Here is an 18988-nt window from a genome sequence, read left to right on the forward strand (position 1 = left end):
TGTGTGAGAGAAACATTTGTTTATTTTTTTAAGGCAGTTTTATAGCTTGTAAATTTTTTTGCCCACACAGTCTGCAGTATACTGTACACAGAAGCAATACAAACCTAACAACGTGTTCTAACCAGATTCTAACGAGGCAGTCCCAGCTGAAACCATTGCTCTTGGATATCCAAAGGTAAAAGGTTTCATTCAGTAAGTCTCCTACAAATGTAAAGATCCACTACAACAATGTACTGTACATAGGTATAAAAACATATATATGTAAACGTGTCAGTGTATTTGCTGTACCTCAGGTGATATTGTGTCTACCGGGCTCTTGGCCTTTGTTACATCCCAAATGTATTTGCTTCCCCAGTGTTTGTTTTGTCTCCATTTTGTTTCCTCCCGTCAGTCAGAACCCGTCCAACACCATTGGTCCCTGCCATTCCTGCCCCTCCATTGTTGGATGGGTTTCAGCATTCCTGCACCTTCTTGTATCGATGAACTAGTAGTGGATATGTTCAGTGAATGATAATAATATTCCCAGTGTGATTATAAACCCTTTGTATTGAGAGAAAACAACAAAATTACCTACACTTCCATCCCCCACAATAACAACAACAACAACAACAACAACAACAACAACAACAACAACAACAACAACAACAACAACAACAACAAAATCTCAATGTCACCCCCCATTCTTCTTCAGCAGTCACTGGATGTCTGCCGCCATGCCTAGGTCAGGGGTATCCTCAAACTGGACCTGGTACTCAGCTTCTTGCTCCTCAAACACAATGATCTGAATGACATTAACACGTGGAGCCGTGAGAGACATCCCAAGGTTTTCTGAAGTTTTTCAAGTATATTTTCTGAAAGTATACATGGTATACTTTAGTATTGATTGATTGATTGATTGATTGATTGATTGATTGATTGATTGATTGATTGATTGATTGAAAACTTTATTAACAGATTGTAGAATGGGTACAATACAGTACAGCAGAATACAACAACTGCTAAGAGGATGAAGACCAGAAAAAGACTTTCGGCTTGTTTACATAAGGGTCTTCCATTTTTTATTCATCAACTGTAATTGAACATCAACATATCAACATGTACTGTTTATATATTCAGAAAGTATAGCTACTAAAGTTGTGTTAAATTGAAACCACTTAAGTTGTACTTAGTGTGTTAAAAGGTGTGCTTAAATATATTTAAATGATACCTTTGATGTACTTTTGGTTATTTGGTAAACATCTCAGGTGTGTTTATTTATTTCTTTTAACACTTTGAATGCCAGCAGGGGGCGCACGATTTAGCGCTTGAGTGCCAACGCTCTATTCAATGAGAGGGCGAGCACATTTGCGAACGCATAAACTATATCTTAAATTATGGCTATGTGTCTAATACGCCTGTCGCTTATCAATGACTTGCTTGCAGTCAACATTGTCGAAACGTATTGTTTTTTCATCTGTACATTTCCGTTTTATACCATTTTGAAAAACGCTATTTTTTGAAAATTTTCAGAAAAAAAAGAGATTCTGCAGGATTCGCCCTTTACTGGAATACACAAAAAACGTTTTGTAATTTTTCGGCCTATTTATGAATCGTTTTCAAATAAATGCTAGATTATCTATAGTATATGTGTACTTATGCACGCTAGAGAAGCGGGCTGAAAATCGATTCTCTTATTTCCTGATCAGCACACACACACACACACACACATACACACATAGGGGACACGTTGATATATCTGTGAAAAAAACTCTGATTACCCCAAGACTGGTAAAATAGATTCCTTACCTCAGATCAGATGTTCTCCAAAAAGATTATTCCAATTCCTGATCGCCATTCCAAATATCGATCGCGTTTATTGATCCAACGCTGGGTGTTTGAAACACATAATCCACGTTGTTCTGAGGGACCACAAAGACTGCAATCAGCTCGGATTACATGCCTGACAAGTAAAATGTGGATTCCGGATTTTCTTTTCCCCATGCGTTTTCATTCAGTCCAATCCAATGGGTGCATTATCATCCGGGATATGATAGGGGGCGGTATTTTCCCTGTTCGAGCTCAGAGAGAGTCCCAGTGGTAACGTGAGGCTAGATTGATGAAAAATGAATGGAAATCGATAATAAAAAAAATAGCGATTAATAACGAGATTTCTCTTCGTTGGCACTGAACGGTTGGCATGAAATAACGAGAATTCTCGTCGTTGGCACTCAAAGTGTTAAGTGTATTTAGATTACACTTACAGTATATTAATGACTATCATACTAAACATGTGCATTGGATTAGTACATGAAAGCACAGGAAGTACCAAAAGTACATTGCAAGTATGCTGGGTAGAAATATACTTTTGATACACTTTATATACTGAAAATATACTTTCAGTGCGGATAATCTTATTTTTTTTTTTTACTTTGGACGGAGAGAGTCGAGCCTTGCATCACATAGGAGGATAGGAACATCTCTGACTTAGGCTACGTTTAGACGAGCGTTTTGTGAACAGAAACCGCAAAAGTCATCTTGCGGTTTCACTTTTAATTTTACGTTTAGACGAGCGTTTTGGGGTGGAATTCTCCGTGCAGACGACGCTGTAACGACGGAGCCCCGCTGTCACACGATTGGCGCATATGTCACATGACGTGCTGTGAAGACCCGCCCTACTCTGCCTCTGATTCGCAGACTGTGGATGGGGAATGTGATTTGACCAAAGCAGAGTCACTCACAGACAGTGGGTCCACTCACGCCGCGGGACAGATTCTTGTGTATTTAACCCTTTCACTGCCACACGACAGCCGGTTGTGTGATAGTAAAGGGTTAACCTTCTGTCGTGTGGCAGTGAAAGGGTTAAAAGTACTGCCAATGTAGCCTTCAGGTGATCTCCGTTGATATATGTCAGACATACTTGCTTTGTTTACGTCTCGGCTACTGGCGCATACCTGCTACCTGTGACGTAAGCAGTACGCGCGACCAGAGCCGTGACAACCCTTTCGTCATCGTTTTAACAGATTTATACGGTTTAACAGTTTAGACGAGAGCGCAAAGCTTTTGCGTTTCTAGGAATTCCACCCTGGAAGGTAGTCTCACTTTTTTGCGGTTTCACCCCGTAAAAACGCTGTTTCCGTATAAACGAAAGGCACATCCGAAAAAATATTTTTGCGGATTCACCTGCTAGCGTTTCCGTCTAAACGGAGCCTTAGTAGCCCAGGACAAAATGCACAGTGGCAGAAATTCTAAACAATATCCACATGGTAACCTCTCTATGAATGTTTGATTGATTGATTGATTGATTTGATTTATTTGAAAGGGACAGATACAAATACATAGATAATGCCTGTATTGTAGTGTTTGTAGCTAAAGCTAATTTGTAACACCCATCCCTTAAAGGGCTGACATAAAACATTATAAAATAGGACATACAGTAGGTAAATAAAAAGGTAATAAAAGCAGTTGGTGTACAAAGTAGATATGCCCTTACTAACATTAGATACACAGATACATACAGCATCTGTTTAACAAACATTAAAAGCTAATAGAGAAACGAATGTCCTGAATAGATCCATTACAGCACCAGGAAAGAAAGAGAGTTTGGCTATACGGTTAAACTTGTTATTTCAATGCTATATTGTTGAGATCTGATGATGAGGATCAGATGTTGTGAGATTGCATTGCTTGGGTTTGAAAATGCCTTTCAGGCATTCTTAGATTCTTAGTCATAGTCTGAGTTGTGTTTTTCTCTCCGTCTTTCTCTCCATCTCCACTCACGTGTGCATTGTGATCAAATGATGTCTGACTACATAGGATTCCAATAATGATGCAAGCTTGACCACTTCAAGATGTGGTGGGGCTCATCGGATCACAGCACAAGCTAAATTAAATTTGAGAGCGTCCGCACCTGTCATTACCTTGATGTGAATGGATGCACCTGTCATTACCTTGATGTGAATGGATGCACCTGTCATTACCTTGATGTGATTGGATGCACCTGCCATTACCTTGACATGATTGGATGCACCTTTCATTACCTTGACGTGATTGGATGCACCCGTCATTACCTCGACGTGATTGGATTATAACATTCAATTGCATTGAAAGGACGAGTGTGCAGTAGGCAGGAAACAGTGGAGCATGTGTTAGTGGAGTGTAGTAAGTATAGGGAAGAGAGACAGATCCTCAAAGAAAGGTTAGAGAGAGACCACATCAAGCTGGAGGTAAGAGAAGTGTTGCGACTGAGTTCAGGGAATGTGGGGTATAGGGCCATTTAACATTTTCTAAATAGTACAGGTTTGAGTGGTAGGATATAGAGTAGTGTAGAATAGTGATTGTCATATGCATAATCCATCTAGCTCCAAAATCAATTTCAGTAGGTGGCGGTAATGCACCAACACGTTAGTGCCAACCGCCAATAAACAGAAGAAGAAGAAGAAGAAGAAGAAGAAGAAGAAGAAGAAGAAGAAGAAGAAGAAGAAGAAGAAGAAGAAGAAGAAGAAGAAGAAGAAGAAGAAGAAGAAGAAGAAGAAGAAGAAGAAGAAGAAGAAGAAGAAGAAGAAGAAGAAGAGACGAGTGTTAACCTTAAAGGAACACGCCAACTTTTTAGGTAATTTATTTGCCATCTACCCTGGAGTTAGACAAGCAGATACATACCCTTTTATTCTCTGTGCATGCATTAGGCTTAGTGGAGAAATAATATTTATCTTTTTTGACATTTTCGTTTTCTAAGCAGATATATACTCTGAAATTTTTTTTGCTGAACCACTGCTGCCTGGGCGTATATATCTGCTTAGAAAATGAACATGTCAAATTTTTATAAAAACATTTCTCCATGTGACAGGAAAGTTTTGGAGTTGTATTTGAAGTGTATTTTGTGACTGTTGGGAACTAGGCTACATTGGCACACCTACTTCCAGTGAATGACGCTAAGCTAGGCTAACAGTGCGGCTGTTCCCTAAGCCTAATGCATGCAGGGTAGATGGCAAATAAGCAAATTTCCCAAAACTCTACCTCCCAAAAAGTTGGTGTGTTCCTTTAACCGTTGGAACAAATGCTGGTGTTCAATACCTGGTTGATTCCACTGTTGAGAAAGGGAGCAGGGAGGTAGAGTGCTTGCTGGGGGCCAATGGACCAGTAACGTCCCAGGTTCAGCCCATTGATAAAGACAACACCTTTACTCCAGCCCTGTGGACAAGGACATAGTAAACAACCCACCTCCACTGTTCTGTTACATTGAGCTATTTGGGAATTAAACACGCAGTCCACACAGCAAAATGGTGTTCCATTTTGGGGGGGGGGGGGGGTGACTGGACATTGAAATGTAACAGGTGGGTCATTGTCATGTTTGTTAATATGCCTTATGATCAGCGAGCACTCTTTAATGTAATTTAGATCGTATCAAGATAATGTATAATAGTAGTAGTATAGTAGTAGTAGTAGTAGTCGTCGTTTTATTCAGTCATCACACACAATACAATAATGCACAATCATTCAACAATCTTTGATTTGGCAGTGACTGAAAAGGTATATAGACTGAAGCATAATGCTTATACATGCCTGTCCTATATATAAACCATTTTCTTAAAAACCAAAAGCGAATTACTCATTCTTATATGTATATCAGCATTGTTCCACAAGTTAACCCCAACAATAGAAATACATCTCCTTTTAATCCCCTTCTTAGCTTTTTGAACAGTACATTTACAAATATCTCTCAAATCATTTCCTTTCATGTATTGATAAAAGGGATAATAAAAGTACATTGAATATTTTCTCAATATGGATGTATCGCAAAATGTGATCTTCACTCACAGGCAGCTTCACGAATGTGTCGCTCGGGTAGCCATATGCGAACAGTCTCCCCATGAAGAACCCTGGGAAGCTGGCGATCTGAGGGAGGGTCTTCCAAGGCGCCTGGTAGAGACTGAAAAACAGCATCCATTTCAAGTCCAATATAATAAAATTAAAATAAACGGATATACTAACTATAGACCACTGCACTTGCATGTTACATTGAGCTCAAGGAGGAGAGAGTGGGGGGAGAAAATTAATGAATGTGGATGAGAGCCTTGACATTAAGTGGTTGTAGCTACGGCTGTGGGGGGGCTGGAGACATGATCCAATAGACTTTTATACGCCTGAGTCTCCTGAACACGGTGCGACCTATCCCAAGTAGATCGGCACTTTCTTGGCCTGCGTAGTTCTCCCGAACTACACACGCGCAGATTGATGAACCTAGACTCCATGGGCAATCTGTACATGCGTAGTTCGGGAGTAGGTGCGGAAAAGTGACTATAGCTCGGCCGAGAAAGTGCAGATCGACTTGGAATTAGTCTCTCCGTGTTCAGGAGACTCAGGCATATAAAAGTCTATTGGATCATGTCTCCAGCCCCCCCACAGTTGTAGTGTGGTAGTTTTTAATAGACATAGATCATAACCATCATTGTTTATAGAAAAGGTCATAAGATTAAGTTTTGATTAAGAAAACAGCTGCACTACTAGTCAGCCAACCAAATACATTCTTCTGGTGATCAAATTACTCCAACCTTTTGCCCTGTCTACCCCTCACAAAAGAGTTGTGTGTAAATGGCCACTTAAAAAAGCCGGCTGTAAAAGTTAAAAGAAACTGTTTGAACAAGATAACCTTCTTCCCCTTAGGGAGTGATTGAACAATAGAAGCCACCTGGTTCCTAGGGTGGGACAGGAAGGATTGCAGATAAGTCCTAGCGAACACAATGAGGTGATGAGGTTAACAGGGTCAAAGTGCCCATGAAGTGTTATCAGCTGTTTTACGGCCTGGGGGACGCAAGGACATGCAACTGTTAACTTATGTGTGTTTACTGAGGTAGAATGTTTAGGCTAGAGCTTGGTAAATCATGGAAGAATATATTATAAATGAATGCTAAAAGTATAAACTGTATAAAAGAAATTGATGTAAGTTAAAATATAATTAGGCCTGTTTACATTGTGGTAATAATTTTGAAGTCATACTGAAACTGTATAAAAGCATATTATTAAATGAACACTAGAGTATAAACTTAAGTCCCCTACAGAATAAGATTAGTTTTCACTTAAAGTGAAAATAGGCTTAATGATAAGAAATGTCTTTAAATATGATATCTCTGGGTTCATGTAACCAATGGTAATTCAAATATAGATATTAGGAAATGAATAAATGCAATGTATTAGGTAGATTGTTAGATGATGGTTGCTCCTTGACTTAAACAAATGAAAATATATAGTTGTCTGTGTAAGGACCGCCCCTGTTTGCATTCAAATGTAGAGAGGCTGTGATTGGACAACCACAGATGATGTTGTCATCACACCGAGACGCTGGGCCTTGGGGATATAATGGGATGTTGTGATGGGGAGAGGAACTCTGAAACCCAACTCACCAGGAACCACACCTACCATCTACACAGAGGAGCGGCAGCAGGACAACAACAAAGAGCTTTTGGAGGGAAAAACAGAACTATACTTTGTTCACTAGCCAAGAGAACAAAGCCATCAACGACTTATCAACTCTATTCTTTAATCTGATTTCTTAGATAGGGCGAGAGCGGCATAGTGCTCCGGTACCTGGAATCTTTTATAGCATTCTTTATTGTGAATTGTATACAACTCTTAACTTTGATTAAACAGCTGTTTGATTAACTACCTTTTCCTCCTGATTTCTCCTGCCTGCACCGCTGAGAAATTCATAAGTATTTCCCAGAGCCTTAGAGTTATTGAAACACAACGCAGAGCAGATCAGCGCACGGTTCTGGTACAGAGCAGAACCGTTTTAGCTTGGGAATCTACTTCAGTAGCTATAACCACTTAATGTCAAGGCTCATCCACATTCATTCATTTTCTCCCCCCGCTCTCTCTCTCTCGCATGATGTCTGAATCCCGGAAGTGTTGCGGTGGTCTATACAGCACTTTCAATTTAATAAAGGATACAGACCTGTCTATAAAGGTGGGTTTCATATCCAGGCAGTATATTGCAAAATCCCTCAAAGGAATATTGTTTAATAAAATATCTCCCACAAGACCTGTGAGAAAACAGTAAAGAACTGGCATGAACACCAGCTGCTACAATTCAGTGGCTGTTGATTGAGTGATTTAAAGGGGCACTTTTACCAGACATCACAGATGCGAGTCCATTTGTTTATAGCAGATTTTAATCAGTTAACAATTATTTTTTTTTTTTTTTTTTTTTTTTTTTATCTTTCTTTCCCTCCTTTTTCCCGATGTTTCTCCCATCCCACCCTTCCTGGTTGTTGCGTACTTTCCCCTACTGTTGGTCCGGGAGACCGGAGACTGTCACATGCTTTCCTTCGACGCATGTGCAGCCTGGGGCAGGCCAACCTGGCCGCGCAGGTTCTCACCGGGGAGAGTGTAGCGTGTGGGAGGCCACACTATCTCTCCTCAGATCCAACCCTCGCTGAGCAGGCGCCCCGACCGAACTGTAGGGGTCGCTGTCCACAACGCCCAGGACCCACCCTTCAGCTTCCCACCCCCTGATACAGCCAATTGTATCAGCGTGAGAGGACAGCCAAGCTGATAGCAACGCCGGGAGCTGGATTCGAACAGGCGAATCCTAGTGTCTCCCGGTGTTGGTGACGAACGTAATCTCCGTGCGCCACCTGCCCCCCCTAGTTAACAATCTTAATTAAATACTTTGAATTTGGAAAAGAAAATAACACATAACACACACACACTCAAAAACTCTAAACCGTTTTGCACACATGCATTTCATTTGACAGTTATTAAGAGTAAATGAGTTTGAATATGACCACCAGTGAACCCTTGTGTTGTGTTAATTACAGCTCAATGATATTATAAGGTGGCAGTTCCTGTTGTAATCACAGCAAGAGCTTTCCTCACTCCTCCTCATCCTCCCTCCACATTCTCCACACACCTTCTTCACTCCTCCTCATCCTCTCCCACACTTTTGCACGCTGCCAGCCTTCTTCACTCCTCCTCATCCTCTCCCACACTCTTGCACGCTGCCAGCTCTCCACTCAACACAGCTGTCACTCATCCCCTCATCAACACAGCTGTCACCCATCCCCTCATCAGCCAGAAGATACTTCAGCTGGTGGATCCTGTTCCCTCATCATGGGAGTGTTAAACTACCTTCCAAGTAAGAAGACTGAACCTAAGCCTTGCTACCTGTACTCATTGATATTCCCTGACCTAACCTTTGTTCTCTGTGTGCCCAGGACCTCCGCTCCAGTGTCCCTCCTACCCGGACATCCCGTGCTGATACTGCACAAGGAGTGCTCCTGCTCTCACCCCCGACACAGCCCTGTGTCTACATTCTCCCGTACTGCACAAGAAGTGCACCTGTCCTAACCCCAAGAACATTCTCCCGTACTGCACAAGGAGTGCTCCTGCTCTCACCCCGACACAGCCCTGTGTCTACATTCTCCCGTACTGCACAAGGAGTGCACCTGTCCTAACCCCAAGAACATTCTCCCGTACTGCACAAGGAGTGCACCTGTACTAACCCCAAGAACATTTCAAATACCTGTCTGTTGCACATTCCATCTGTCAAACTGTCTGCTTGGGGAGAACTACATTAACACTTTGAGTGCCACGCCCGAGAATATTCGGGTTTACGACCCGACCGTTGAATGCCACGTCACGGCTATTCTCTGGTGTTTTTTTTTTTCTTTTTTTTTGCGATCTGAAATCATATTGCATCACGCGAGCCTACCGTTGGAGATCCAGGGACCGCCGGCGATCAGATGTGAAAAAAGCGCCCCCTATTGTCTCCCAGATGGTAAATCACCCTTTTGGAATGGACTCAATGAAAGTGAATGGGGGAACGGATTTCTGACTCCACATTTTACTTCTCACTGATGCAGCCGGGGTCTACCAGAGTTCATTCTGGAGCCTCTGAGCCGCGCGGATCATGTGTTCTACTGTATACACGGTTGATCAATACATTTATCGATTTTTTTCGAATGGCGATCGGAAATTGGAATAAACCATTTGGATACCATCTGACCTCAGGTAAGGAATCTATGTTATCAGTGTTAGGATAATCAGACTAGTTTTCACAGAGATATAAGCGTTTATGTGATATGTGATATGGCTGTTTTTACTAAAGCCATGAGGAAATAAGAGCAGCGATTATCAGCACACGGCACGAGCGTGCGTGCGCACACATATACTATCGATCATCTAGCATTTATTTGAAAAGGCCGACAAATGACAACGTTCTGGAATATTCCAGTAAAAGGCGATTATCATAGGCATGGGTTGTTTTTCCCCGGAAAACGGGTGATTTTCAAAATGCTATCAAACGGAAATGAAGCGATAAAAATACAATCTGCCTCGCCAATGTTGACTGGAAAATGAGTCTTTGATAAGCAACGGGCAGATTAGACACATAGCCATAATTTAAAACATAGATTAGGCGATATTAACGTTAACATTGGCCGTGGACCGTGGCATTCAAGGGGGTAAAAAGGAAAACACGGCCAGCGCTCAAAGTGTTAAAATACCCTAAAACGCTCCATTCTCTCTCCTCCTGTGTTTGCTATTTGGCTCCGCCAAATCCCCTTCTCACAGTTCCTATAAGACAAGGTATTGCTATTTTTTCCATCTCATTTCAAGGAGCTGTATGGACACAAGGATGACATCACTTTATTCCCAATAACTGTCAAACTACAGTAAATGAATGTGTGCTAAATGTATTTGAGTTTCTGGATGTGTGTGAGATTATGTGCAAAATAAATCAGCATTGTATTTTGGTGAAGTGTCCCTTTAATAGCAGGAATGTAACTAGTTAGTACCTTTGCGCTGTTTGTCAAGGGATTTTCCATGATTCACCCGTCCACAGTTTTCTACCAGTAAACTTAATGTCCGTTGTCCCTGTAGTGAGAAATCACTGAGTCTTGTCAGGAGATTAACAACCATCACAACTGATATTACATTGAGGACGAATGTATTAGTTCAGGGTCAGTTGCCTTCATTATCTTGATGAAAGATTAAATAACATCAAAACATCTATCTATCTATCTATCTATCTATCTATCTATCTATCTATCTATCTATCTATCTATCTATCTATCTATCTATCTATCTATCTATCTATCTATCTATCTATGAATGAATGAAAACTTTATTTAGCAGATTGCAGAATGGGTACAATACAGTACGGCTCAATACATACAATTGTTAAGGGGATGCAGACCTGAGAAAGACGTTTGTCTTGTTTCCATCAGGGTCCCCCATTTTCAATTCATATAGACATTTATGACATACACAACATACATGACATTTATGGCATAGGGACATATAGGTATTTAGTACTGATACATTTGTGACATAAACGGTATTCAAATATACAGTACTGTTACCCCTAGATCCTGACAGAGTATATACATATGATGGGGAGGGGACTGTACATTAGGAGGGGGTGGGTGGGTGGGAGAGAAATATACATACGGCGGGGAGGGAATATATACATGCGGTGGGGAGGAGACTGTCTATTAGGAGGTGGTGGGGGTTTTGGGCATTTACGGTGGCCAGTTTCGAATTGCAGCCTCCCGTAGGTGCTCTTTAAGAGCGGTTTTGAATGTGGGCAGGGATTCACATTCCTTTACAGCTTTGGGTAGGGCGTTCCACATTGTTGTGGCATAATTGCGAAACGTGTTTAGTCCCTTGTTTGAGCCGAATCTGGGTTTAACATGATTTGTTGAGCTTCCTCTGGTGTAGTGGTTGTGGTATTCACTGACCTTTGGGAAGTATTTTGACATGTACATGGGCACCCCGGTCGTATAGTGTATCTTGTAGACCAGGGCCCCGTTCCATGTACCGGGATAACCGAGTTAGCCGGATAACTTTAGCTGGATAACTGGGTTAGCCTGACTTTCCGATTTCATGTACCTGGATTTCCCAAATCACCATGACAACATATCCAAAAGTTTGAGCCTGCTCGAAAGCAGAGTTCAAGTTCAAGTTAGCCTGAACTATCGCCACGCCCCCGCAAAGAAGTGACAGCCCGTTTCCTGAAACTATTCCCACAGTCTACGATCTGCATTATACCATTCTGAATTACGTTTTTGTGCTCCATTCTTCCAGAGGGGGCTTTTGAAATGTAAAATAGACCCAAAATGCTGATATTAAATTCACTTTGTCCTAAATAATGCACGTTATATATACCGTGGCGACGGTGGCGCTCGCTCGTGCGATGTACACATGATGTGGTTATTTTAATTGTAACTGGGATTAAGATGTCTGATGAGATGCGCTGTTTGACGGATTTGAGAAATTGAATGAGCCGTTGACGTCACATTAATGAATGAGGATAAAGAGATAAACTTCATTCAAAACAACGGATATTCTAAACACGGGTCTCTCGTTCATTAATGTATAAACAATGAATTTATCCCATCTGGCCCAGTGGCCCAGCGGTAGTGCTCATGCCTGCCAATTCAGCGACCGGGGTTCAAATCCCCGTGTTTCCAATATGATTTTTTTGAATATAATATTAATGATTATACGCCAAAGTAGCCTGGTTTTAAGTTAAAATATTATAAATCTACATGCATTGAGGATGTCATTCTTTATATAGCTCTCAACGTGCACCAAATTGAATTATTCCTATATTGCAAAAAGAAGGAAAAGACTAGGGCCTTGAACCCCGGTCGTCCGTGTGAAAGTCAAAAGAAGAACCCGTTACACCACAGAGAAGATAAGTAAAAGATTGACTATACATCAATCAATGAGAGAGCCAATGAGAGAGCCGTATCGTAATTCTGTATAACAGTTAACTAATAATTTTCGCTAGCAAGATCTCATTTGATTATTCAATCCAGCAGGCAAGTTTAAAGAAATATAATCTGATTGATTGAGGTAATGAGGGACTTAGAATTAGCCTATAGATAACGCATTTAACTTGTCGGCGAGGCGATTGAGCCTATTGCAATCTGTCAATAAAGTCTTAAATCAATTAATCAATCAATGCCGTTGAGAATCAGGGTCTCTGCCATCGATACGTGCTGGCTTTCCACCTAAAACGGGAGCGCGCATCTAGCCTGACTTGAGCCTGACTCTCAAGTCTGGCTTGAGTTAACGAGACTGAATCCTCCTTTGTGAAACAGGAAAATCCCGGCTTTGAACATCGGGTTAACTGAAGCTGGATAATGGACATGTTGATCGACTTAGTTGAACCACGTACATGAAACAGGGCCCAGGCCCATTGCAAGTTGCTGTACTCTGTCGTCTACTCTAAGCCATCCTAGGTTGTCAAAGTGGGCAGGGGTGAGGTGGGTTCTGGGGTTCAGGTCAAGTAGTAGTCTGACCAGTTTGTTTTGTGATGTTTGTAATTTTGTTTTAAGCGCCTTTGAGGTGCTTTGGTACCATGAGGTGCACGCATAGTCATAGTACCCTTGAATGAGTGCTCCTGCCAGAGTCTTCAGGGTATTCTTGTTTACCAGAGAGGAGATCCGGTACAAGAATCTAGTTCGTTGGTTGACTTTTTTTATTACATTGGATGCCATTTTGTCACAGGAAAGATTTGCCTCTAGGATGGAACCCAGGTAGGTAATTTCGTCTTTCCTTGTGACAATATTGTCACCCACTGTAACTGAGAAGCCGTCGGTCTTGCTGAGTTTGTTATTTGAACCGAAGAGAATGGACTCTGTTTTGCCCATGTGTAATGATAGTTTGTTATCAGCGAGCCATATGCAGATTTTGCCTAGTTCCGAGCTGAGGGTTTTTTCAACCTGCAACTTGTTCTTGTCAGAGACCTATCTATCTATCTATCTATCTATCTATCTATCTATCTATCTATCTATCTATCTATCTATCTATCTATCTATCTATCTATCTATCTATCTATCTATCTATCTATCTATCTATCTATCTATCTATCTATCTATCTATCTATCTATCTATATCTATCGCAATGAATAGGGTAAGAAATATAGAAATAGGCAAATAAGATATGTGGTAATAAGTGAAACCACAAAGTTATTTGAAGCCTATTGTCATGGATGCCGGAGGAAGTAACTCGCTGGTCAATAGCTGGTTGTTACAGATGTATTAGGTTATGTAATAACAGGAGTTGGCTTCAGAAGACCCCACCCGGAAGTCCTGGCCTGGTACCCCTGAAGTGTACGTCGATCGGTATACATGACACAAGGGGGATGGGGTTAAGTAGTAGGTGGGAAAGAGGATGGGAGGATGAGACAGGTGGGCGGGGGTCAAAGGGAGGGGCTGGAGAAAGGTGAAGGAGGGAGGAGGAGGGGTGAGACACAAAGAAATGGCTAGAGAAGGTGGGACCGGAAGGGGGATGGTAGAATAGAATAGAAATCCTTTAATAATCCAGAGGGAAATTCGGCACTACAGATTGCTCACATTGAACAACAATAAACATTTAGGTAATCAATAGGACTAAAATATGAATAAGAATATAATAATATTAAAAATAAGAATTAAATAGAATAAAGAATAAGGAAGGTAAACAGGAAAGGATATGTGTTAGGTATAGAGACAAAGGGGATGGTGTATTAGCGGGGGAAGGACAGACGATTCCACTACACTATGTTCCGAAATATTGAAAGTTTGTACATAAATAAATGCAGTGTACTACTGTGACTACTGGCATGGGGCAGAGAAACAGACACGTGAGGAGAACACATGCAGATTCAGAACACATGTAGATACAGTCATGTGAGGAGAACATAATGCAGATACAGAACACATGTAGATACAGTCACATGAGGAGAACATAATGTAGATACAGTCATGTGAGCAGAACAGATACCGTCATGTGAGGAGAACATAATGTAGATACAGTCATGTGAGCAGAACAGATACCGTCATGTGAGGAGAACATAATGTATATACAGTCATGTGAGGAGAACATAATGTAGATACAGTCATGTGAGCAGAACAGATACAGTCACGTGAGGAGAACATAATGTAGATACAGTCATGTGAGAAGAACAGATACAGTCATGTGAGGAGAACATAATGTAGATACAGTCATGTGAGCAGAACAGATAGTCATGTGAGGAGAACATAATGTAGATACAGTCATGTGAGCAGAACAGATAGTCATGTGAGGAGAACATAATGTATACAGTCATGTGAGGAGAACAGATAGTCATGTGAGGAGAACATAATGTAGATACAGTCATGTGAGGAGAACAGATAGTCATGTGAGGAGAACATAATGTAGATACAGTCATGTGAGGAGAACATAATGTAGATACAGTCATGTAAGGAGAACATAATGTAGATCAGTCATGTGAGGAGAACATAATGTAGATACAGTCATGTGAGCAGAGCAGATACAGTCATGTGAGGAGAACACAATGTAGATACAGTCATGTGAGGAGAACATAATGTAGATACAGTCATGTGAGGAGAACATAATGTAGATACAGTCATGTGAGCAGAACATAATGTAGATACAGTCATGTGAGCAGAACATAATGTAGATACAGTCATGTGAGCAGAACAGATACAGTCATGTGAGGAGAACATAATGTAGATACAGTCATGTGAGCAGAACAGATACAGTCATGTGAGCAGAACATAATGTAGATACAGTCATGTGAGCAGAACAGATACAGTCATGTGAGGAGAACATAATGTAGATACAGTCATGTGAGCAGAACATAATGTAGATACAGTCATGTGAGCAGAACATAATGTATATACAGTCATGTGAGGAGAACATAATGTAGATACAGTCATGTGAGCAGAACAGATACAGTAATGTGAGGAGAACATAATGTAGATACAGTCATGTGAGCAGAACATAATGTAGATAGTCATGTGAGCAGAACAGATACAGTCATGTGAGCAGAACATAATGTAGATACAGTCATGTGAGGAGAACATAATGTAGATACAGTCACGTGAGGAGAACAGATACAGTCACGTGAGGAGAACATAATGTAGATACAGTCATGTGAGGAGAACATAATGTAGATACAGTCATGTAACCAGAACATAATGTAGATACAGTCATGTGAGCAGATCATAATGTAGATAGTCATGTGAGCAGAACATAATGTAGATACAGTCATGTGAGCAGAACATAATGTAGATACAGCATAATGTAGATACAGTCATGTGAGCAGAACATAATGTAGATACAGTCATGTGAGCAGAACAGATACAGTCATGTGAGGAGAACATAATGTAGATAGTCATGTGAGCAGAACATAATGTAGATACAGTCATGTGAGCAGAACATAATGTAGATACAGTCATGTGAGCAGAACAGATACAGTCATGTGAGGAGAACATAATGTAGATAGTCATGTGAGCAGAACATAATGTAGATACAGTCATGTGAGCAGAACATAATGTAGATACAGTCACGTGAGGAGAACAGATACAGTCACGTGAGGAGAACATAATGTAGATACAGTCATGTGAGCAGAACAGATACAGTCATGTGAGGATAACATAATGTAGATAGTCATGTGAGCAGAACATAATGTAGATACAGTCATGTGAGCAGAACATAATGTAGATACAGTCACGTGAGGAGAACAGATACAGTCACGTGAGGAGAACATAATGTAGATACAGTCATGTGAGCAGAACAGATACAGTCATGTGAGGAGAACATAATGTAGATACAGTCATGTGAGCAGAACATAATGTAGATACAGTCATGTGAGCAGAACATAATGTAGATACAGTCACGTGAGGAGAACAGATACAGTCATGTGAGGAGAACATAATGTAGATACAGTCATGTGAGCAGAACAGATACAGTCATGTGAGGAGAACATAATGTAGATACAGTCATGTGAGCATAACAGATACAGTCATGTGAGGAGAACATAATGTAGATACAGTCATGTGAGCAGAACAGACACAGTCATGTGAGGAGAACATAATGTAGATACAGTCATGTGAGCAGAACAGATACAGTCATGTGAGGAGAACATAATGTAGATACAGTCATGTGAGCAGAACATAATGTAGATACAGTCATGTGAGCAGAACATAATGTAGATACAGTCATGTGAGCAGAACATAATGTAGATACAGTCACGTGAGGAGAACAGATACAGTCACGTGAGGAGAACATAATGTAGATACAGTCATGTGAGCAGAACAGATACAGTCATGTGAGGAGAACATAATGTAGATACAGTCACGTGAGCAGAACAGATACAGTCATGTGAGGAGAACATAATGTATATACAGTCATGTGAGGAGAACATAATGTAGATACAGTCACGTGAGGAGAACATAATGTAGATACAGTCACGTGAGGAGAACATAATGTAGATACAGTCATGTGAGGAGAACATAATGTAGATACAGTCATGTGAGGAGAACATAATGTAGATACAGTCATGTGAGCAGAACATAATGTAGATTTGTTTGTTTTAATTAGTGACTCATGATTTTATCCAAATTCTTTTATTCTACTTTTTATATCTGGTTTCACTGTTTTTAACTGCTGTTTGTTGTTGTTGTCATTTATTTCTGATTTTGTTTTTATTGTGTTTTTATATTAAGCTGTAGTGTAAAGCACCCTGTGCATTCGTGCTGTGAAGGGTGCTATATAAATAAAGGTCATTCATTCATTCATACAGTCATGTGAGGAGAACATATACAGTCATGTGAGGAGAACATAATGTAGATACAGTCATGTGAGGAGAACATAATGCAGATACAGTCATGTGAGGAGAACATAATGTAGATACAGTCATGTGAGGATAACATAATGCAGATACAGTCATGTGAGCAGAACATAATGCAGATACAGTCATGTGAGCAGAACATAATGCAGATACAGTCATGTGAGCCAGGCCCTACCTTACCATCAGGAACCGCTAGCTCCAGGTTTCGGCGCTTGAAAAGACCAATGAACTGTCTGTCCACAAACACCTAGAAAAAAGGAAAAACTTTCAAATGAGTGCATGATGTCTTGTCTATATGGTGCTCGACAGTTCCCATGTCAAAGGTGTCATAGGGTTTGTCTACCATTATTGTCACAGTCAACAACACGCTAAAGGTTGCCTTAAAATGAGGCTATTGTTTGCCCCTGGATCAGGGTGTTGCTGGTGTACCGTCATTGTGGCAGCCGGTTGATACAATAGTTTGACATTTTACAAAGTGTGAACAAGTCACAACACTAGTAGATGAACTGATAGCAGAACTATTGTGTAGCAATGCCTCCTGTAAGATATTCCTCGCAACACTTCAGACTTGATGTTGATAAAGGACCTGTTATGGAATATTTTAAATTAGCCAAACAGTGAAACTGTAGAAATTCAGATGCGCCAAATTGTATCAAAAATAGAATATAGTTTGTTTCTGTTTCTGTGGCCACAGAAAGAGTATGCTCAGTTTACAATCAGAGAGACAAGTGTACACACAAGCGTCTGACCAGAAAGTGAGACCGAGCTCTGGTCAGACTTACAATTAACCCTTTATCTGCCGGAGATTATTCTCATCTTAATCCCTTCTCTGCCAGTACTGTAAGTCTATGGAGATGTTCCCCTTCTTTGCAGGGCTATAACTTTTTAAATTGTATTGCTAAATTGACATTACTATGGCCCATTCAACATCAAGTATCTATCGTTTAGGATGTAGCAACGTTCTACTTTTTCATTCACACATTTATACTAAAATACTGTCTTTTCTTTTTTTTTAAGATTAATTTTTTGGCGTTTTATCGCTTTATTACTACTGGGCAGTCCAGTAGGGAGAGACAGAGGATAAATGGGAGACAGAGTGGGGGGAAGACATTTGGGAAATAACGACGGATTCGGGAATCGAACCCGGGCTGAGCGCGCTATGTGGTTCGCCACTGGGGCGCCCACTAAAATACTGTCTAAAGTATAAATATGTTTTTATCGTTTTCTGCAGCATTCCATAGAATGTGAGTTATAGCCATAAATACATATATTAGATCATCAAATGTAGTTTGATACCGATTGACGTCAGATAAAAAATTTCAATTGTACAAGGTCCTAAACGTCATGACTCATCATCTGATGTTGACCGGAGGGGGGGGGGGGGG

The 18988-nt window shown here is 40.7% G+C and overlaps 1 protein-coding gene across 1 annotated transcript in view; it reads right to left on the reverse strand.

Annotated features, from left to right (window-relative positions):
• Positions 1 to 663: 663 nt before the first annotated feature.
• The window catches only part of LOC311233090 (beta-galactosidase-1-like protein 2), a gene marked incomplete at its 5' end in the record, with an annotated part of 65826 nt that continues 47501 nt past the window's right edge, over positions 664 to 18988 (reverse strand). The window contains 6 exons of the mRNA XM_084319965.1: positions 664 to 781; positions 5050 to 5166; positions 5794 to 5905; positions 7928 to 8015; positions 10770 to 10848; positions 17779 to 17850. Coding sequence (XP_084176091.1) covers positions 695 to 781; positions 5050 to 5166; positions 5794 to 5905; positions 7928 to 8015; positions 10770 to 10848; positions 17779 to 17850 — 555 coding nt within the window. The 3' untranslated portion in view covers positions 664 to 694. The remainder of the gene's footprint in view (positions 782 to 5049; positions 5167 to 5793; positions 5906 to 7927; positions 8016 to 10769; positions 10849 to 17778; positions 17851 to 18988) is intronic.

The sequence above is a fragment of the Notolepis coatsorum genome, assembly GCF_963971535.1.
Source record: "Notolepis coatsorum genome assembly, chromosome: 8".
NCBI lineage: Eukaryota > Metazoa > Chordata > Actinopteri > Aulopiformes > Paralepididae > Notolepis > Notolepis coatsorum.